The sequence below is a fragment of the Pinus tabuliformis genome, chromosome 4_2 (assembly GCF_031772625.1).
Source record: "Pinus tabuliformis cultivar Carrire ecotype Pingquan chromosome 4_2, CPIR1, whole genome shotgun sequence".
In the NCBI taxonomy this organism is placed as follows: domain Eukaryota; kingdom Viridiplantae; phylum Streptophyta; class Pinopsida; order Pinales; family Pinaceae; genus Pinus; species Pinus tabuliformis.
In genome coordinates this window covers 760635602-760659382 of record NC_142304.1, presented here as the reverse complement: position 1 = coordinate 760659382, position 23781 = coordinate 760635602, and the positions used below count along the sequence as shown (strand labels likewise).

The window sequence follows — 23781 nt, the reverse complement described above, 5'->3', positions numbered from 1 at the left end:
AGTTTGTGACCCCAAAGAGAGTTGTAGTCAATAAGTCATACTCTCTTTGTAGTGAATAAGTCAGTTTACTTTGTTTGTGGTTAATACGAGAGGCTAGAGGAATATGTGACTCGAGAGAGTTTACTTTGTTTGTGGTTAATATGAGACGTCTTAGTTTTTGCTAAGTCATATATTCCTATTGTGATGAGGCTAGAGGAATATGTGACCCCAAAGAGAGTTGTAGTCAATAAGTCATACTCTCTTTGTAGTGAATAAGTCAGTTTACTTTGTTTGTGGTTAATATGAGACGTCCCAGTTTTTGCTAAGTCATATATTCCTATTGTGATAAGGCTGGAGGAATATGTGACCCCAAAGAGTTTACTCTCTTTGTAGTCAATAAGTCATACTCTCTTTGTAGTGAATAAGTCATATATTCCTATTATGATAAGGCTAGAGGAATAATTGACCCCAAAGTGTTTACTCTCTTTATAGTCAATATGAGACGGTACTCTTTTTGTAGTCAATATGAGACGTTTCAGTTCTTGTTAAGTCATATATCCCTAATATATTCCGCTAGCAATTTTTTTACAGAACTAGTGATCCCAAAATCTGTTGTTAGTCTCATAAACGTTAAAATTGTCATTTCAATATGAACTAATAGGTTGCCCACATTTTCATCCAAATATCTTAAACCAGGACTCGTATCCAACCCCGAGCGATATGATGTGGCAGAGCAGCCCTAGAACAATTTGACGGGGAACACGGACACGTCAAGATTCCGGGCTCAAGCTTTCGTAGCACGCCCGGTTTGCTTGAAGTCCTTTCGGTTCCCTCCATTTTCCAAGGCAGTGGCCGAACGTGGACGAAGCGAAATTCCATTAAAAGCAGCCATGGCGTCAATTGGCACAGAATTCTGACAGCCGTAGATGCTACTTGTTTGCCTTTAACATCTTTCATTTATTTTCCTTTGGTTCCGTTGCAAACTTCAAGCATTTTCACGCAGATTAAGAGCAACATCAACTGATCTCAATACAATCAGCAAAGCTCTTCAAAACCCCCGGTAAAACACTACAACTGTAATTCAAATCACGCGTCACGTTTCTAGAATTTCTTCGGCTTATATTATATTTTCTTTTTATGTTATATTTTGAAAATGTTAGAAGGTATAAAGGGTTTAAAGTTTTCAGCTAGTTCTCATGGCTCTGGGTTGTAAGAAACACTCATATTAACTTGAATTGTGCAGGGGACGCCATCATTCAGCCATGGAAGGTGCTCGCGTGCTTCGGCAAAAACGTGCCGCTGCTGAAAGGTCTGCTCAACCCCAGGTCAGTTTTATAACCCTAGTTTATTCTTAATCGCTTTCAGGCTAGATTATAAAATCATTGTAAAGCTTCGAGGGGTATGCCTGTTGGGACTGAGAGTGCACTCTTAAGACATTCATGAATTGGAGCTGAATGTTGTTGGTATTATGTTTTAGCTCGTATTTTGTCAGCTTCTTGTGCAACAAATTACGATGGACATGGCTTTTGTAATACTATTGAAGATGCTTCCAAATTTTAATCAAGGGACGATCAACCCCAACCTTGAAAGAGGTGGGATGCTGTTATTGCGCGGTGCGCCGGCCACTCTGGGCAAATAGCTACGTGGGAATTGAACCCTGGCGAGGGTTGCGACAGCACCCCGTTCACTTGCTCGGCTTGCCTCTTTTTTTCCCAGAAAAAAGCGTAATTCCATTAATATTTCATAAACGAAATTACATTTTACATATACACTTTTCATTGTGTATTTCTGCTATCTGTTCCAGAAATCAGGAGGAGCTTATGAGTCTCATTCTTGCTACAACATAGCTATAAATATGTCCCCAACCATAGCTGAGGTACCATATGTTACCATACAACAAAATGGGCAAAAAGCAAAAACAGCTTGACCTGTTTCACATACTGTTCCTGTAGTAAGATGAAATGCTACAGGAATCCATAATAGTGCTCACAAAAAACTGCCATTGTCATACAATAAGACAGATTTGTACCAGAGCCAGTAATAAAGAAACATATAACCTGTCATAAAAAAGAGAACTGTCTACAACCTGCGCTCATATAACTGCCATTGACATATACAGATGCTGATTTATAACAAAACCAAACCCATAGAAACTGTTAACGTCTCCGAGAGAGGAAGCTGTCCAAACACTGCTAGAAATATATATAAGATCATAATATAAGTATCCATAACTTGTAAACACAAATGCTATATTGGACCATGGCGAAACTGAGGATTGTCATCAAAAGGCCCATGGTAATAAGCATATTGATCGGTTCCCTGAATCTCTGTCACATGCCATAGACCCCTGTCCAAAGAAAGCCTTCCTTAGAAAGCCTGTCTGCTGCCCTGTTCCTTTCCCGAAAAATGTGCCTGCAAGAGAATCGAGTGAAGATTAGAGATAATCTATATATCTCATCCATAATATTTCCCCGATAGATATTTTGCACCGTTGAGCCCCACTAACCCAATTGATCACCAGCAATGAATCCCTAAAGATCTAGATTTTTTCACACCCTTTTTCAATGGCAAAACCCAATAATGCTTGACAAGCTAAGGACTCTGCCCAGTTGTTTGAGCCACTGCCTAAACCAATTTTTACGTGAAACAGGTGGTGCTCAGATAAGTGAAGAATAAAACCCCCTCCAGACATATTCCATTTTCCTGGGCTGCCCCATTGAAATAGCCCCACAGGATCGATTTGTCCAGCTGTTCTTCTCGTATAATTCTAGGTGGAGGGGCATCTTTGGATTGAGGGAAATGGTTGAGTATAGCTACACTCTCTGCTGCTATCTTGCTTGGATCAGATGCCACTCTAAAGATTTCCTTGTTCTGGGCAATCCAGATCCCCAATTTATAATCAGAGGCAGAGCCTGAATGTTTCTGTATTCCCTGTTTTGAACCCAAGCATGCCAGGAATCAACAAAATCTGTTTCCCCCACCCACACTGGAAGCGCAATGATTCTTGACATTCCTTCCAAGTCTGCTGGGTAAAAGGGCACGAAGAAAAGAGATGATCTATTGTTTTACTTTCTCCCTTACATAAGGCACACCAGTCTGGACCTACTGCATACCTCCTTTGCATAATATCCCATGTCGGAACTTTCTTAACCATAATGCAGCATGTTATCAGTTTTGCCTTTGAAGGACACTATCCCTTCCAGACAGCCCTCCACCACCATTTATCCTCCTCCATTTGGGCCTGAGTCATCACATGACAATAACCCCCCTTAGGCGTATAAAAACCATGAGGGTTGAATGCCCAAACCAATTCGTCGGCCTGGTCAATTAACCTGATATGAGCCATTGACAGTGCTTCAATATATTTCCTCCAGCAGTCCCAATATTCATGGGGAAGATTCAGGTCCACAGCTGTTTGCCATCCCTGCGACCAGATAGTTGTTGTGAGTGGGTTTGCTATTTTACTCAAGCTGGTGATACCCACATTCCTTAGGAAGTTTATCAGATTTTCCGGAAGGATATGCTCAATTCCACTCCCTGGCCATGGGTCACAGCCCAACCTCAACTTCAGCCCATTTCCAATCCTCCATGTCAAACCAACAGAAATCAGGTCAAAAGAGTTTAGTACTGATCTCCAAACCGCAGAAATACTACCTCTTGGCTTGACAGGCAATCGAATCCAGTTCTCCAAAGAAAGGGGCCTGATGTACTTCTGATAAACTACTTCAGTCCATAAACTGGTTGTGGATAGCAATTTCCTGATTCTCTTTCCAGAGGAACTTGAAACAGATTCTCCTTGCTTTTTCCAGAATACCTCTTGGAATCCATGCTAGCACCATCCAATAGACCAGGTTAGCTTCAATCACTGATTTAACCAGAACCAAATGCCCAGCTTGAGACAACCACCTATGAGTCTAGCTTGCAAATCTTTTCCTTAATTTTGCCAGAAGCCAGGACCAGTCTTCAATTCTGTAGCTATTTGGTTTTAATTGGAAACCCAAGTATTTAAGACCTGCATCAAAAGTCCTTACCTCATATGGAAAAAGTCTTCTCAGATTGGTGATCTTCTGTACTGACAGATTATGAACCCTGAGAGTAGACTTCCAGTCATTTACCACCGTTCCCGTAGCAGTACTGAACAGTATCAACATTTCGTGGAGGCATTGGATGTCTCTATAATCGCCATTACAGAAAATTAAAATGTCATCTATGAACAATAGGTGGGTGATTAATATTGAATGAGCAACATTTAACCTTTTAAAATCTCCGCTTCTTTTGGCCGCTGACAACATTCTGATTAAACCTTCAGCAACAAAAAGAAATAGAAGGGGTGACAGGGGGCAGCCCTGTCGAAGGCCCCTCTCAGCTCTGAAAAGGTTGATGCTGCTCCATTTATTAGAACTGCAAAAGAATACAACTCATAATCCAATTTATGAAAGGAACCTCAAAACCTATATGAGTAAGGATGAGGTGGATAAAAAGCCAGTTAACTTGATCATACGCTTTTGACAGATCAAGCTTGATAATGACCCTTTTAAGATTTTTTCGTTTTTTTGCTATGAAGCCCTTCCTGCGCTACCCTGATGGCTTCTTCATCCAAAAATCCAAACTGCTCACTGGAAATAGATTTTGACAGGATGGGCTTGATTCTCAGAGCTATCACCTTAGCTATGATTTTATAAATGCAATTACATAAGGAGATTGGTCTAAATTCTTCAAAAGAGGAGGGGTTGTCAACTTTTGGGATCAAAGCTGTGAAGGTAGAATTGAAAATTGGAAGGATACGCCCCTCTTCTCTGGATTCATTAACCACTTTCCTCAAATCCTCCACCATGAGTTCATAGAAACCCAAAAAGAGTTCTATTGTCCAGCCATCCGGCCCTGGACTCTTTTCTTTTTGAAAACCGGAAAGGGTTGTCTTTAATTCTTCCTCTGACACCTCCTCCATTAGCTCCCTGCTTTCTTCCTCCTCCACAAAGCGAGGGAAAAAGTTTGCGGTCTGCAAGACCTTCAAAATCAGAGATTTCTCTCCCCTGTTGATCGCTCATTTTCCAAATGGTGTTGATGGACTTACGCCCCTTTGCATATGCTTGGAATGCTTGTGTTTTTGTCTCCTTTTTTTAACCATATTGCATGATTTTTTAGCCTCCATTCAACTTCCCTGATTGCTAGAATATCCTTCCTTCTGGAGGTCAGCCTCTTCAACGCTTCCTTAATTCCTGATCTTTAAACCCTTCATCCCGAGTCTCAGAGAATAAATTCAATTGATGTTCGATATCAGAAAGCTCCTCATCCTCTCTAATTCGTTTTTGAGCAGCCCATGCCTTTGTCAAAATATTGATGTGCCTCAAGTTGTCTCCAAACTGTTGTGCCGCAGACTTATCTAGATCCCCATCATAATGCTTCCAGTTTATACTAACCAGATTCCTAAACTCCTCATCTTTTAACCATTCAACCTTCATTTTAAAGGGGCTGGCCGGTTTTGAGGATCCTCCCTTGATCTCAAGAATTATAGGAGAGTGATCGGATTCTCCCCCCACTCCAATCCATTGGCCTAGGAGACCATGTCTATTCACTAGTGCTTCAACTAGGAGGAATCTGTCTAGTCGTTTAGCCACCCTGTCTTCTCCCAAACTGTTAATTCTAGTTAACAATGATATGTTTTATGCTTAGCACAATTACTTCAATGTTCCTTAAGCAGCCCAATAGCAATTTCCAATTTAGATTTCCAGTAGCAATCACATTAACCATTAATCACATTGATAGTAAAAGTAGATAGAACATAAAACAATAAGCAAAAGATAAGCCAAGGCGCAAGACAAGGGGACACAAAATTTGTCGGATGCCAGGGAAAAACCCCAAGATGGGGAAACCCTTTGATCAATTCTTCTTCTTATTATATCAAAATATTCAACAGATAGAGAGAGTACAAAAAATAAATTGACCTGCCCAATTAAAGTCAAAACAACCCTGTCAATTTCTGCAGTCAACTGCAGTCAAACTTCAGCGTAAACCAGAAAGTTGACACTGGTCAAATCAACAATAAATCATCCTCAAAACAGCTCGGTCTTCTCCAGTCAAACTCAGCTTGATCAGGAGGTCAAAGTCAGCCCAAAACAACTTGGTCAAACTCGGTCAAAGGAGAGAGAAAAATTGCTGTAATTTTCTGCGGTCATGCTACAGTCAACTCTGAAGTCAGCGCTGGTCAAACTACCCAAATTCCCTCGAATTCTGTGCCCAGAAATGCGGCCTAAAGAGACAAAAGATCCTCCAAAAATCGCAGTCAAAGCTGGTCAACAAACCCTTGGTCAACGTTGGTCAAACTTGGTCTGCTGCTTGTAATTTTCGGTCCTGCAACTCGTCCTTCTTGCCACACGTGTGAGAGAGAGAAGTTGCCCAATTGCTGTACGAATCAATGAGAGGAGAGAGAAGAATGTGTGAGTGATGATGATGCCAAATGAGGTGTGAGGTCACTTGAATTTATACAATTCGCTGTGGGTGAAGAGACATGTCCATTGGGCTTCTTGAGCCTACATGAAGATGTGACCGAGCTAAACAATTTGCACGTGTGGGCATAAATTCAAAATCATACTTCCACTTGTCCAAATGAGATGATATTTATATCAATTTTGGTCTTCTCGAAAAGAGGAATTTAATGCAATTATCATCTCCATCAAACGAACTGTCCCAAAGTGGAATTTGGCCCTAGTTGCCAATTTTAACACTCCCTCTCAACTAGGGAGAATTCGACTTGTCAATCCGTCCATCATCATCGTTGACCATCATGCCATCTTGTTGTCGTGTATCATCTCTGTCATTTCATTTTTGCTCTGTTGAACCATGATGTAATAATGAAGAAGAATAGATCGAGAGTGAGTCATAAGACCTTACCAATATCCACTAACAAAAGTCAATCCAGATGTAGAACCTCAATTGATCCCAGATCAAGTTGTTGAACACCATGCATCCTAGACATAGGAGTACGACAGTACATGATGCGTCCATCGGTAGTGCTATGGACTTTGTTGTCACACAGAATATCTAGGCACCACGACAACGGCTCAGATCAGGGGCTGTCACCTTGATCTCTAATCTCCCCGTTTAAGTTGTCTCCCTATAGCAGGCTAAGAGGGGTAGACCATATGGAAAAGTGGAATGAAGAAGAACTAGTTGGGAACCAACTAGTTCGGGAGACACAATGAAGTGATCAAGTACTTGATTAAGATTTAGCAAGACTTATAGTATTTGATTAGATTTTAAACGATTGATACCAATGCCTTATGGAGTTAACGATCTTGTTAGGGAAATTAAGACCAAGTAATCGATTAGCAACTGCTGCTTAGAGGAATGATTATTTTATATGAAATGTAGATCCTAAAACTAACGTGAGATGCAAGAATCTTGGTTAATTTTAGTTAAATGCCTATTTAAATGTGAACCCTTCAATTCTTTTTGTGTTGAGTCTGATTTCGTAGTAATTGGCAGAGAGAAGATCAAGAGAAGCACATTAAGGTGTGATTAACGATACCTCTCATGAAATTCTAACATACCCGGTGCCTTTGGAGCTGTAGAGAACTGTGGCTCTGACGACTGCAAGGTCACTGTTTTAAGTACTATTAAAACATGCTTCTCAAAAAAAGACAGATGGAGATCTATCTGTCTATCGATCAAACTTATGCTTGGAAGTAAATTCTATCTATGCAAAGCTAACTTATATGCAAATGCACCGGAAGATGAGATGAAGTTAGACTCGAGAATGGGAAAACACTTATGCCGCAAAAGCCCTCAATTACCCAAATGAAATGCTCGCCTTTTTTTAGATGAAGACTTAGAAAATAAACTCTTGAAGATGCTGTAGTTAAAACACCAACTTATTTCAAATCTTCTTGATACAATTTAGCTCAAAGAGAACAAAAACAACTTTGCAATTCGATATCAATGTCAACAGATGCTCAAAACAATACTCAGTTTATGAAACAAAGATATGCATTTTATCACAATTCCATGACAGAGTACTTAATTTTCAAAAATTAATTTTAAGACAGCAGTAAGAAAAACTTTATGACAACAACAATATGACAATGAAAACAATAAGCTATCAATGATATCTTTATGCCAAAAATTTACTGAAAATTTTCCAAACTTGCCCACATGAATTATAAATTTTTTTCAGCCTGTTGTGATGTGATTTTTGGAATTATATTAGATCTGATATACCAATTACAACTAACACTTAAAACATGAAATAAGCCTAATGATGAATGCCCAACTCAAGAAATTAATTCCTTAATGTATTAGTCAACTTAGGAACTGATTTTAGGCTAATCCACATGAAATTTTTCCACTGTTATATTTCAGACTTCAGAAACAGAATTATTCAAAGATAACAATGACTCAAAATGTAGATCTAGGCCAAATTCTTGATACATAAATGACTTATTAATGTATTTAGCAATTTTTTTTTAGTTAATTTCAGACCACTTAGATGTGTTTTCTCACCACTATTAGAAATGTATATGACTATTGTAGCAAACAATGAGGAAAAAGATGGTTTAGGGATCAAACCCTTAGGCCCTAGGCCTTGAAGATCACTTGCTTAAGTTGCCCAAAATTTTTGAATACTTGAAACACAATTTTTTACCAAATTTTCTACAAAAACCCACCAATGATTAGCTTCAGAAATCAAATATTCAAATCAGAAATGGAGTAAGGGGAATCTAGGCCCAATAGAACTAGCATTAGGCTAGGAGAAGGCAGATCTGGGCCTACGAGCCCCAAAACTTGAAACCCTTGTGCTGAAAAAAATTATTTTGCTTTAGATCTTCAGATTTATTGCAATTTTTTTTTTAATTAATTAATTTATTTTTTATTTTTATTTATTTTTATTCTCGGTAAAACTATGCTAATATATTATGTACAGAAGACAAAATTTACATCATAACAAAACAGAGAGAACCAGGCTCTGGGAATATCATCCAGGAGCAGCTGAGGCCAATCAAAAGAGCTAGCCCACGCAGGGGCGCCGACCAGAAATCTAAATTATCCCACGCAGGGGAGACTGACATTATCCAGCCCATTAACGAAGTTTCTAGGACACAAACAAAAAGCACAGATGCCAAAACTAAGCTAATACAGACAACATTAGAGACCAGAAGACCAGACAGAAGAGCCATGTAAACCTTGAGCTCGGGCATCACTATTCGTCCATTTGCACCTCCTCTACCCGGCACCAACCGTAAGCCTCCCTTTCAGCAGCAGTGGGGGCAGTGTCTTCTGCTTCGCTGGTCCTCGCCCTCTGATCCAACATGCTTTTCGAGACATTCTCCAGGTCTGAGGCAGGATCCTTTACTTCTTTCTCCGGGCCAGTATCAGGATCCTTTGCTTCTTGCACCTTGCTGTCAGCTTTCCCCTGCCCATGTTCATCCAGAGAGTCATTGTCTTCCTGGGAATTTTCAATGAACAGGACCGAAACGTGCGCACTAATCTGGGGGCTGTTCATGGAACTGCTAAAGTTGAAAATAGCAGAGCCGAAGGCGGGCAAGGAAGCCGAGCTCGATGCACCAGCGTCCATGAATTGACTTGAATGAAGGGGATTAGCTCCAGTGGAGCGAATGTTATGGCAATGACAACAGTGGGCGGAAGTATCAGCAACGTGAGTGCGAGAGGTTCCTCCCCTGGAAGTGCCTCGACGGCTAAGCATACGCTGTCGAGGTCTCACCATCCTTACAGGGGTCGAGGAGAGGAAATTCAAACAGACCACAGAATAATCCAAACAGACAGCGTGAGGAACAGACTGCGGAATAACCCAAACAGACAGCGAGACGATCCCAGCGGAGACGGAGAGGCAGGGCATCTGAGATTGCAGAGACCTGCCAGAAGGAAGAACCAGCAACATTCCCTGACCTGACGCAGCGACATGGTTTATAGCCTCAGCTACCTCACCTTGGAACGCGCCCGCCATAACTGCAACCTCCACTTGAGCCGAATAGCCGTGCAGGGCATTTACTATGCTCTGCTGCATAGACTTATACCAGCTACCTATAACGCCTGTGCCAACCTTAGCTCCGACGTCTGCCACGTGATGGCATATGGCCGGCATGTGGCCTGCGGCACACTCCCGTCCCATCCTAACTAACACCCGCATCCGGGGTTATTGCAAAATCTTTAATGGTTGGCCTTGCAAAAATATTTAGGACAAGATATTGCTCTCCGGGGCTTATATTTGTCTCAAAACCCCCAGATCTGCTTGAAAAATTCTCAGGTCTGAAGATTTACTTGGTAGATTTCTTAGATCTATCCCTGTAAACAATCTTTGAGCCCAGATATTGCCCTCCAGGGTCTAGATCTAGCTTAGATCTGAAGATTTTCTTGGTTGGTTTTTCAGATTTATTCCTGCAAACAATCTTTGAGCCCAGATCTTGCCCTCCAGGGTCTAGATCTAGCTCAGATTTGAAGATTTACTTGGCTGATTTCTCAAATCTATTCTTGCACAAGTGAAAAGAGAAAAACCCAATACTCAATATGTACAAAAATAAAGAAAATCCAAAAAACCCAAGTGTTAAAATTCAAAATTATGTTACGAAATTTTAGATCTACACAAATAAATAACAGATCTATACAAATAATTTACAGATCTATACAAATAATTTACAGATCTATCGGATCTGAGGAATATGAGTCCAACTCCGCTCCCAAATATGATAATCTAAGGCTCTTAATAGCCAGATCTATCAAAATTTCCACAAAATATTTAAAAGATTTTGAAATTTTAGATAGGTACTAACCCAAAATCACCCTGCAGAAAAAAAGATTATTGTTAGATGAATCCTGAGGCTTATATGAAGTAGGCTCTTCAGAAAATATGTGTTGAGAGTTCGCTGATCCAACCGAGAACTATCCCCAAACGTTCAGTGAGAACCTGAGAGATCTTCTGCAAACACTAGATCAACCATCAAATCAAGTAGAGAAATAGAACAACAATAAAATTATGAAGAAATAGATATACTTGCTACTTCAATTAAAATTAAAAATGTTACCCTAGATCCAACAAACTGAATAAGGTACCTGTTTCAGATTATTCTAAGAGAGTTATTGATTGATAGTTTTCACATAATATTAAGCAGAAATTAAAACAATGTTACCATAAATTCATGAAGAGAAACACTACAACACGTTGAAACCCCAAAGACTTTTGCATTAATTCAAAAAAAGTATACAAGAGAGCTTGAGAGCTTACTACACGATCTAGAGATCGGATCAACTGACTGACAAATGACCTCCTATTTAAATATAAATCCTCTAATGGCTAGTTTGGGTGATCCTTGTCAAAGCAATCTCGACCGTTGATGAGGATTAAAATTTCTTTTAATCTCATCTGTCGAAATTTTAAATTTTTGAGGAAATTCAAAATTTTCAATTAAATGCATTTTAATTAACTCAAAAATAAAAATTTTGAGTTAATTTCTTCAAAAATTTGACTTTGACTTAAACCCCATGGACCAAAGGCTTAAAATTTAGCAAAATAATTAATTTACCTTAGTCCTGGGACTTTTAGAATTTGAATTTTAAGGATTCACGAATTTTGCCTTTGGAAAATTTAAATTTACCTAAGACCTATAATTAATTAAATTTCTGGCTTAGGATTTTAATTAATTTTTGGCTAGAAAATTTAATTAATTAACCTATGAGGGGGATAAATTATTTTTCCAACCCTCAAGACACTTTACATCATCATTTTCATATCTTTTATATCACAAGGGGGAAAACCCATCTGAAATAGACCCTCACAGACTACACATTTCTGTGACACAAATATAATCTAGCAAACTAAGCAATTTGTAATAAAATAACCTAATCAAATAGTTGGGATTATTCTCAAATCATTTTTACATAGACTTAATCTAGAACACTAGGACTTTCTTAAGATCCCAGTGACAAAATCCACTCCGGCTTTGGGGTAAGGCTGAAGGAAAACTCTGCCGATCATCCGAGAATGGATCGGTGAAACAAAAAACCTCCCGGAATGTAGATCGTCACTAGAAAAATAGGTTTACCTAGGCAATTACATACACGACACGGATTTGCTGAGATTATTTACAATTTACACATGCAGAAAGGGTTTACAATATAACATGATGATCAGGTTGATGATGATAGTTGAACAACACGGACATGTCGATCATTTGCTATCCCTTTTGCGAAAAGGGGGTGTACTGCTATGGGTTGTCGACACATAGTGGTCAACAGACCTGTTACCCACCATTTTTTGGGTGATATGCCTAGGAGAAATTTTTTCTCCAGGATGGTCCTTAGAAGTTAGCCGGCAGCCAACAACCCCTTGCAGTGACCAACTAGCTCGTTGTGCCACTTCTCCACCACCTGAGCCAACCATGTGGTTCCTCATCCATCAATCATGATTGTATGTTTGAAGGTGGGCCTCTCGTATCTAAAGGTATGCCTTGTCATTTGATATTTGAGTATTGTAGTTTGCTTGTCGTGGACACTTTTGGACATGGATTAATGGGGGGATTTGGCGAAAAGAATGGGCTAGGTTTGTGCTCTTGTTCCTGAGACCCCATTTGGATATTAACCTTGGATTCTAGTCCCATGGGATCTCTTTTACTGACCATTTGGCTTTAGGGATGGTATTTCATGGGAAACCTTGATTTTGGTTGCGTGGTCCCACTCTTTCATCTGCATATATTACTCCCTTTCTACTCGTTATTACCCCATTAATCATCTCTCCCACTTGGGTCCACATTCCTCCATTGGGTTCACATAGGGCTAGATCCCCCCTTCCCCTTTCCCACACCTTGGGTCAGGCCTAGAATGATGCCCTAGAGGTTGATACAGCTAAGAAAAAAAGTAAAAGCACAATTCGCCACATTCAACAGGAAAACATACCACAAAATGCAAATGATGGTCGGGACAAACACATTTAGCGCGTAGATAAAAGCCAATACATGAGCTCTACCTCATCACCATGGCCATCACCCTGGTTCTTACAGGCTCTATGAGCCCCCTTCATCATATAGGAACCCATGATTGTCCCAACCCTTGGTGGGCAATGAACCTCCCTACCTTAAAAGGGGGTATCCATTGCTATATCTCACACATCATGCTCTTACCCCTTGAGCCCTGAGCAATTAATCAAAGAAAAATCATAAAAAGGCAAAAGACATAAAAAAAAGGCTGGAAAAATCAAGGCCTAGGCACCTCTTGTACCATGATTGCTCCCTCTTATACATTATATACCTAAGTATGGGCTTCCCTTTTGTTAGCTACCCTTGTACCCTAGCATGTGGCCTAGGGTTGCCCCTTCTCATTCCCTACTCCATTCACCCATTTATCACATGCCACCACCTTTTAAAGGATGTACCTTGGACATATTATCCCCTTTAAAAGTAGAAACCACTTAATGGGATACTTGGTTAACTCCATTTGGAGTTTGGAGACATTAGCACATGCCAAAGCCCATTATGGAAGGGCAGGCCGTTATGAAGTCCCCACATGTGGTCCATGGTTTGTAAGCTCTTTTACTCGATTTATTTGATGACTTGTTGTACTGGAAGGCTAGGGGACGCATTGGATCTTATGCAAGATTGTAGGTGGTCTCCATCTTGGGTTTGGTCTCCCTATATGGGGTCTTAACCCTCAAGAGGGCTACATTGGCACATGTAGGGTGTGTGTTGAGAGCCACGAGCCTCCACAACAGTATACAACACTCCATGGATCCCCATAGATATTCAGAGATTGGCTCGAGATCCATCTATTGGACAAAGAAGATGCACTTGGTTCACCTTTGCTCAGTCAGCCCCATAAATGTACCATGCAATTGGCAATTGATACAATACTTGTAGGATGATGTGGCATCACCTACACAATCATCTTAAGCCCTTAAAGATGGTCTACAGGCATCTTCGACTCATTTGGAGACCCACGAGGTTATTATTGTGACCCCCACACCCACTGGGGGCACCACAAGTTTATTGTTTGGAGAACAAGGGGCCACTCTCTTGTCCATCTCTTTTGAGGGTCCTATTCTTCATTATGGCACCTATGGACCTCATTAGGGCTCTTGGAGGGCCCTACGACATGTATTGTTTATCATTTGACCTCTTGAGAGACTTATTATGTATTTATGAGCTAGTTTGGTGGGCTTGTAAAAAAAGTTAGGTTATTAACACATTATTTTATTTTTGGGGCTTATGTAGGCCTATGAGACTAATTTGAACTCCTAATTAGTGTATAAATACAAGTGACATTAGTTCATTTTCTCATCATCACTTGGATTGAATCATATGTTCTTGTGAGATTTTCACTATCTTTTGAGGATGATATTTGGATGAATGGATGAATTTCGATGTTTGGTTATTCTTTTTTGTCTTGGAGTTTCTATGGTTGGCATATCTTGGTAATTGGATATATTCTTCTTACATGTAAGTACTATGTTAATGCTATTTTGATTCTTTATTTTGCTGCATTCATGATATTGAGATTTTCACTATTCTAGGGTTAATTTCTATGTTGCAGGAAACGTGGGGCAGAAGGGCGTTTCCGTATGGAAACGGGTACGAAACGCTGAAACGCGTTTCAGGCCATACTGCCACGTTTCATGAAACTGAAACGTGGCCAGTACGGCCTGAAACGCGTTTCAGGGCCATACGACCCACGTTTCAGCATTTACTTGTGTTTTTTTTTTTTAATTTGTTTTCTAATCTATTCTTACGTTAGCCTAGTGACTTCTAGGTGCTTTCAGATACCTGTCTAAAGTTATAAAAGTTAACTTTTGCCCTAGTGTTGATATGCAGTTCATGGTAATGTTAAATTCTTAAAGTAAAAGTGATATTCTCCTTTATTTTTCATTTTCATCCTTTTACTTAAATTTTTAACATTACCATGAAATGACTCAGGATGTTTGAGAGTGGTTTCGCCCTCATTGGATTTCATATGGAGAAAGTAGAATTTTAGATCTCACTCAAAATCCAGCAGACTTATCTGTTTTTCAGGATTTCAGGATTGGGGGGATTGCAATGTTTCCATTGGATTTTATCATGTACTAGGGTATGGAACTTGTATTTAATCGAGAGAACCAAGCCCTCTATGCAGGGGAGACTCCCAATAATCAAGAGACTGTAGGGTACTAGGGTATGAAACTTGTATTTAATCAAGAGCATTAAGGTCATTCGACTATGTAGGAGGAGACTCCCAATCAAGCATGAGACAAGAAATTAGAAATTTCTCGTGGCTGATTTTGGATATTTCTATTTTCATTATGTGATTATTCATGAGTAAATGTGATGCAAATTTAGATACTTATAGTTTATGCATTGACAATTGACAGTTTTATCATAATGTAATAAATTAGAATGTATCATATATGCTTTATGATTGCACATATTTCTTAAATGTCCTAAGATATATATATATATATATCTTCGCGTTTCTCCGTTTCCAAAATTTGGGGAGGTCGCGTTTCGTATCGCTTCCCGTTTTGGAAACTCGTACCCGTTTCCCCGTTTCGTGCAACCTTGGTTAATTTGCTGTTTTTCTTGGAACGAAATTGTGGAAATTAAATCTCTAAATCGTGTTGTATCATGATTGGGCCATGTTTGAATGAATGATGCTCCTAGAGACATCCTTGTCTTGATAATTCACCAAATATTCTTGAACAAAGTATAAATGACCTTGAAGCTACTTCCATTAAGCCCTAATGCCTAACGAAGTTGTCTTTTATGGTTCCTTGACAAGTGGAAATCAATCCAAACTCTAAATCGTCCATGATTCCATCTATCCCAAAGGACAAAGCACTGGTCCTCCTCTGGTGATCACTTTAAAGCTTATTTCTTTCACCTTCCCCTCCTTTTCTAGGCCTAGCCTACATAGTTCACATAGGGATCAATTATCTCACAATCTCGCCATCCAAATACTTCGATTTTTGGTCCACAACTGTGCTGGTGTGTCTTCAAGAAGCCCTCGAAATTTCATGAGATTTTGACGGTGGAATCTTGAGATATTGTAAGCCCTAGCTCGAAGACCAATTCTTGCCCTTGGTTTCCCTTGGGCTAGAAACCTCACTGTGATCCTTGCATTGCCTTTCATTGAAAATTCATTCCTTGATCCCTTTCCCCTCCCGAATTAGGTCAAGCATATCATTGGATGCTAAATAATATCCTCTTGACCTAACCTCGGGTCCACTTGGTCCCGTGTGGTCCCACGCCTTTAAAAAATCAAATCTTCGAGAACCAGTCAGGAAGTCAAGTCCAATAAGGATTTTAGGATGGGGAAACTCCTTTACAAGGCATATTTTTCTAACCTAATCCTCAAATTCTCACCTCCTTATCTTAGAAATCTTTGTACCTTGCTTAACAAGCAATTAAGCTCTATTCTTAAACCCCTTCTAGGAAAAGGATCATTAAGGTCACTTCACATCCATTAATTGATTCATCCTTCACAAGTGACTTTCTATATACTGGGTCTCCTCCCATCAATGAAAGTCTATAAAGAGTATGGAGTCTTAGCTGAGGTGACAATGGGCTAAGCCTCCATTGTTGCTTTTTGATCTAGCAGTTGTCCCTTTAAGAGTTCTTTTTATGCCCCCTGCTCGTTTGAGCGATAACATTTTGGTGTCGTTGTCGGGGACATGAAACGTGTGTTTTGTTCCCCATACGACATATTGACATCTCCTTATTGGCGACTCCATTAGAAGAACGAAGCCCTAATTATTCATTGAACTGTAAGGTCGATGCTTGTAGGGTGAAGCAAGCATTTTTTAAGGCATCTTTAATTTCACCCTAGCGACTCCTACACATTTTTCATATATACCTCAAATAGGTTGTCTTTCTTTGACAAATTTTCCACTTTGGACATTGCTAGTATCCCTGGGCATCCTAATCATGTCGCGGGAAGGATGGTACGTGGGGTGCCCATGTTTGATGGTGATCCACTCTCCGCAATTGACCACATAGAAAGATTTAATGCACATGCTTCAAGAGAGAAGGTTGTTCACCAAGATGTCCTTATGTTATTGTTCATGGGATCTCTTGGTGGTCATAACTCATGGTTGCATGATCATGAACTTAGGAGCATCTCATTTATTGAAGAGTTCGTTGATGGATTTCTTAGACATTTTCAAGTACACCTTGCATTAAGCATCCAAGAGAAATCCTTCATCGAGCATCATCAAGACATTAAGAATCTAGGTAATGAGCAAGAAGACGAGTACTCCTTGGGTCCACATGATAAAAATGATGATTTTGAGGACACGTGTTGGGAAGGATGAGTTTATGGAAAGTGAAATTGAGACCAACCTTACCTTTCTCAAGGATATCACTCCTGACGAATCCTCTTTTGAAAACCTTGAGAAAGATGATCCCATTAGCCTCTCAGAAGATGACATTGGAGATTATTTCCACATTGAAAAGGAGAAGTGGGAAATCATTGGTACTCAATTTGATTGTTCTCCCATTTATGACACCGACAAGGAGGATGAGGTTGAGAGTGGCCTTCCCTTTCTCCCAGGCATTATTTATGAGAACACATCCATCGATACCCTTGGGAAGGAGAATTATCGTTTGCCCTTGCATGAAAAGGAGCAGTTGGAGTTGACTCTACTTTTTGGGAAGGCCTTATCTTTGGTAGCAAAATGATAGGATTGATAAGGCCTTTGCTCATACCTACCTTCCTTATGATTCCGGGAGTATATTTGAGCCTCTAGAGTTGAATTTTCAGGAAAAGGATCTAGTTGAGACTTCACCTTCCCCTTTGCCCTTTTCTATTGTTCATCATCTAGAATCTTCATCATGTGATTCCCTCACCCCTTGTCATACGATCTCAAGTGGCCATTAGCCCTTTCCCCCTTCCGAGTATAGTGTCAAGGAAGTGCCCTCATTGATTATACTTTACCTCCTTGGACACACCCTCAGGGTTTTGATCACCCCATGACCTCCCCTCTCCAATGTAACCATCACCTTGAGCAACCTATATGTTGCACCCCTTCTTTCCCTCACCCTTTGTTCCCCTCTCATCACAACCTTGTGGCATCTACAAAGCATAATATTATAAACAATGATTGTGATAAGGAGTTCTTAAGAGTGATCATTCATTCCACCATTTTGTTCTTAGAAGGAATGCCCGGGAATGCTAGATCGACATATTTTCTTTCTCCTAGGACTTCCCTTTACGTCGAGTGGAGATCATGTTTTCCTGCCTCCCACCTGCTTCATCCGCCATGTGGCTATGTCCACATTTGATTTGGGAGTTGCTACATGAGTAATCATACTGGCAGGCACATGTACATTGATGTGATGATATGTTGGTTGCACTGGCTTTATGGTTACACTTAGTATTAACTTTACTATATGTATGTTAGGATAGGATACATTGCATGCTCATTTTCTCATTAGAACTAACATCATATGATATTCCTCATGGTAGAATAGATGCATTTAGATTAAATTTGCATTATATATACTTTCTTGTTGATTTTATGGCTTAACATTAAGCATGTGCTATCATGAGACGCCGCGAAAGCATGCTGCCCTTGTGTTTTCATCTATTATATGTGTAGGTAATAGGTCTACGGTAACCAAGAGATTGCTGGAGTTCTCGTGACCTCTTGTTCAAGTATTTTCGCCCACTTCTTCAAGAGATCACGTCTTAGTTGGAGCCAGATGTTGTCCACCATTTTGTGGTGATATCCCTAGGAATTTTTTTTTTTTTTTTTTTCTCCATGATGGTCCTTAGCTCACAACCAACAACCCCTTGTAGCCACCAACTAGCTTGTTGTGCCACTTCTCCGCAACTTGAGCCAGCCATGTGGTCCCTCACCCATCTGTCATGATCGTATGTTTGAAGGTGGGCCTTCTGAACCTAAAGGTATGCCTTGTCATTTGGTAATTGTGTATTCTAGTTTGCTTATCATGGACACTTCTGGGCATGGATTAATGGGGGGATTCGACGGAAAGAATGTGCTAGGTTTGTGCTCTTGTCCCCTAGACCCCTTTTAGATATTAACCTTGGATTCTAGCCTGGTGGGATCTCTTTTACTGACCATTTGGCTTTAGGGATGATATTTCATGGGAAACCTTGATTTTGGTTGCGTGGTCCCACTCCCTCATCTGCATATATTACCCCTTTTCCACTCATTATTACCCCATTCATCATCTCTCCCACTTGGGTCCACATTTCTCCACTGGGTCCACATAAGGCTAGATCTCCCTTTCCTTTTTCCCACATCTTTGGTCAGGGCTAGAATGATGCCCCAAAGGTTGATGCAGCTAAAAAAAGAAGTAAAGCACAATTTGCCACATTCAACAGGAAAACGTACCACAAAATGCAAAAGATGGTCGGGAAAAACACATTTATCGCGTGGGCAAAAGCCAATACATGAGCTCTACCTCATCATCATGTCCATCACCCTGGTTCCTATAGGCTCTATGAACCCCCTTCATCATATTTGAACCCATGATTGTCCCAACCCCTAGTGGGCAATGAACTGCTCTACCTTAAAAGGGGGTATCCACTGCTATATCTCACACGTCATGCTCTTACCTCTCGAGCCCCGAGCAACTAATCAAAGAAAAATCATAAAAAGGCAAAAGACATATAAAGAAGGGTGGAAAAATCAACGCCAGGGCACCTCATGTACCACAATTGCTCCTTTTTATACATTATATACTCAGGTATGGGCTTCCCTTTTGTTAGCTACCCACAAAATGCAAAGGATGGTCGGGAAAAACACATTTAGCGCGTTGGTAAAAGCCAATACATGAGCTCTACCTCATCATCATGGTCATCACCCTGGTTCTTACAGGTTCTATGAGCCCCCTTCATCATATAGGAACCCATGATTGTCCCAACCCCTGGTGGGCAATGAACCTCCCTATCTTAAAAGGGGGTATCCATTGCTATATCTCACACATCATGCTCTTACCCCTTGAGCCCCGAGCAGTTAATCAAAGAAAAATCATAAAAAGGCAAAATAAATATAAAGAAGGCTGGAAAAATCAAGGCCTAGGCACCTCTTGTACCACGATTGTTACCTCTTATACATTATATACCCAGGTATGGGCTTCCCTTTTGTTAGCTACCCTTGTACCCTAGCATGTGGCCTAGGGCTGCCCCTTCTCATTCCCTACTCCATTCACCCATTTATCACATGCCACCACCTTTTAAAGGATGTACCTTGGACATATTATCCCCTTTAAAAGTAGAAACCACCTAATGGGATACTTGGTTAACCCCATTTGGAGTTTGGAGACATTAGCACATACCAAAACCCATTATGGAAGGGCAGGCCGTTATGAAGTCCCCACATGTGGTCCATGGTTTGTAAGCTCTTTTACTCGATTTATTTGATGACTTGTTGTACTGGAAGGCTAGGGGACGCATTGGATGTTATGCAAGATTGTAGGTGGTCTCCATCATGGGTTGGTCTCCCTATACGGGGACTTAACCCTCAAGAGGGCTACATTGGCACATGTAGGGTGTGTGTTGATAGCCACGAGCCTCCATAACAGTAGACAACACTCCATGGGTCCCCATAGATATTCAGAGATTGGCTCGAGATCCATCTATTGGACAAAGAAGATGCACTTGGTTCACCTTTGCCCAGTCAGCCCCATAAATGTACCATGCAATTCGCCATTGACCCAAGACTTGTAGGATGATGTGGCATCACCTACACTATCATCCGAGCCCTTACAGATGGTCTACAAGCATCTTTGGAGACCCACGAGGTTATTATTGTGCTACCACAGGTTTATTGTTTGGAGAACAAGGGGCCACCCCCTTGTCCATCTCTTTTGAGGGTCCTATTATTCAATATGGCACCTATGAACCTCATCATGCCTCTTGGCGGGCCCTACGACATGTATTGTTTATCATTTGACCTGTGGAGAGGTTTATTATTTCATTTATGAGCTAGTTTGGTGGGCTTGTCGCCAAAAGTTAGGTTATTATTTTATTTTTGGGGCTTATGTAGGCCTAAGAGACTAATTCAAACTCTTAATTAGTGTATAAATACAAATGAGATGAGTTCATTTTCTCATCATCACTTGGATTGGATCATATCTTCTTATGATATTTTTCGCTATCTTTTGAGGATGAGACTTTTTGGATGAATGGATGAATTTCAATGTTTGGTTATTCTTCTTTGCCTTGGAGCTTCTATGATTGGCATATCTTTGGTGATCGGATATATTCTTCTTACATGTAAGTACTATGTTAATGCTATTTTGATTATTTATTTTGCTGCATTCATGATATTGGGATTTTCGTTATTCTAGGGTTAATTTGCTACTTTTCTTGGAATGATATTGTGGAAATTAAATCTCTAAATAGTGTTGTATCATGATTGGGCCATGTTTAAATGAATGAATGTTCCTAGAGACATCCTTGTCTTGACAAGTCATCAAATATTGTTGAACGAAGTATAAATGACTTTGAAGCTACTTCCATTAAGTCCTGATGCCCAACGAAGTTGTCTTTTAGGCCTCCTTGACAAGTGGAAATCAATCCAAATTCCAAATCTTCCATGACTCCATCTCTCCCAAAGGACAAAGCACTGGTCCTCCTCTGGTGATTACTTTAAAGCTTATTTCTTTCACCTTCCCCTCTTTTTCTAGGCCTAATCGACATAGGTCACCTAGGGCATCAATTATCTCACAATCTCGCCATCCAAATACTTAGATTTTTGGTCCACAACTACGCTGATGTGTCCTCAAGAAGCCCTTCGAATTTCATGAGATTTCGATGGTGGGATCTTGAGATATCACAAGCCCTAGCTCGAATATCAATTCTTGCCCTTGGTTTCCCTTAGGCTAGAAACCTCACTTGGATCCTTGCATTGCCTTTCATTGAAAATTCATTCCTTGATCCCTTTCCCCTCCCTAATTAGGTCAAGCATATCATTGGTTGCTAAATCCTATCCTCTTGACCTAACCTCGGGTCCACTTGGTCTTGTGTGGTCCCACACCTGTAAAAAGTCAAATCTTCGAGAACCAGTCGGGAAGTCAAGTCCAATAAGGATTTTAGGATTGGGAAACTCCTTTACAAGGGATATTCCTCTAACCTAATCCTCAAATCCTCATATCCTTATGCTAGAAATCTTTGTGCCTTGCTTAACAAGCAAGTAAGCTCTATTTTTAACACCCTTCTAGGAAAAGGATCATTAAGGTCACTTCACATCCATTGGTTGATTCATCCTTCACAAGTGACTGATTCGTCCTTCACAAGTGACTTTCTATATACCGGGTCTTCTCCCATTGGTGAAAGTTCGTAAAGAGTTTTCGTGTGGCTCTCCCACCAAGTCAGTGCACGCCCCTCTAGTTTCAGCTGCGCGAATCTTTTTTCCTTCCTAGATCTGATGGACACTAAGATAAAGTTTTAGTTGTTGCAACCAGTGGTTCAACTTCGAGCGTTGATCTCGCCGTGGTACGACTTGATATCGACTTTTACTTCCATTTTGAACATGTATTGATTCACGACTCTCGAGCTAGGTTGATCTTTATCGAGTTCTTTCTTCGGCTGGTTCTCTGTGCCGTCCCGATTTCCTGATCCCCCTTCTGATTTGTCCTCTGCATTTGAACCCCAACCTTATCCAAATATCCCCAGCTTATTGCTTAGGGCCGCCATGAGGAGGTTTGCATTGCAGTTTATATTCGCGAGTTCTTGTTCAATCTGCGAAAACCTCACCTCTGCAAGATCACGAGGTTCGTTTACAGATTCGTCGACCATGATTAGGGTTTTACGATTTTCGACCTCGCCGACCTAGATCCCCTGCAAATATCCACAAATACCCAAAGAAACCTGCTATGATACCAAATGATTCGTAAACTGTCGTGGATATTCCACTGGACAGTTCATCACAACAAATCTGATAATACTATATTAAAAATTTGAGATTCTACACTTTTACTGTTTTATTTAATTTCTAGATCTGTAGATTTTATTGTAATTAGTGCATGCATGCGAATGGAAATTATGTAGAAAAGTAGAGAATGATAAAATAAGCACACACACACACACGACACAAGATATGATCTCTAGGAAACCCTTTCGGGAGAAAACCCAGCTGGAAGGTGACGTCGCTTCGCTCTCTTTCTTTGTCTGGAAATATGGCTGTAGGTACAAAGAAATAATACTTGTGGCCTGTGGGTTGCTACAGTGCACAGATCCTCTCTGTGTGCTCTACTTCTTATCTCTCCTGGCTATTTTTGCTCAACTATGGAACAAAATGCTTTCGAAATAATGGAATGCCTCTTCCTCCTAGTAGTTCGGTTATAACACAACTCAATAGCCTATTAGTGGTTAAGTTTTATTACATCAATTCTTAACTAGAGTTACAAAATAAACTCTTCTATAGTCTTTTACATCACAAACATGTGGCTAACCCCTTTTCCATGATAATGGGTGCTGACACAACATCCTCCTAAACTATAGGTGTGTAAACAAGAAGGTCAACTTCTAAGTGGCATAACTTTTGCATATAGACTCTGATTGACGCGCTTCTTGCTTCGTTGGAAAGGTCTCTATGTGTAGAATGTTATGAAAGGTGTGGCGCTAAAGCAACAAAGTTTTACCCCACAAAAACGTCGTTTGATGCCTCAAAACACTCCTGGAAGGTTTCAGACCCGGTTTCGCCAAATTGGGTCCCGTCGTTAAAAATGGTCCCGTGAGATTATTCCTCCACTTTTTCCATTCCAAATGCGTCGAGATGGATGACAAACAATATATTGATCCAATTCGGATCACACCTCCCCATTTTGGGAGGCTTTTGGTCCCAAAAGCTTTTACTGAATG

At 40.4% G+C, this 23781-nt stretch overlaps 1 protein-coding gene across 1 annotated transcript in view; it reads left to right on the top strand.

The window, feature by feature from the left end:
* The first annotated feature begins 645 nt into the window (after positions 1-645).
* Positions 646-23781, top strand: part of LOC149171824 (sister-chromatid cohesion protein 3-like) — a 101223-nt gene continuing 78087 nt past the window's right edge. Inside the window, exons 1-2 of the mRNA XM_089424130.1 lie at positions 646-1039; positions 1223-1304. Coding sequence (XP_089280256.1) covers positions 1242-1304 — 63 coding nt within the window. The 5' untranslated portion in view covers positions 646-1039; positions 1223-1241. The remainder of the gene's footprint in view (positions 1040-1222; positions 1305-23781) is intronic.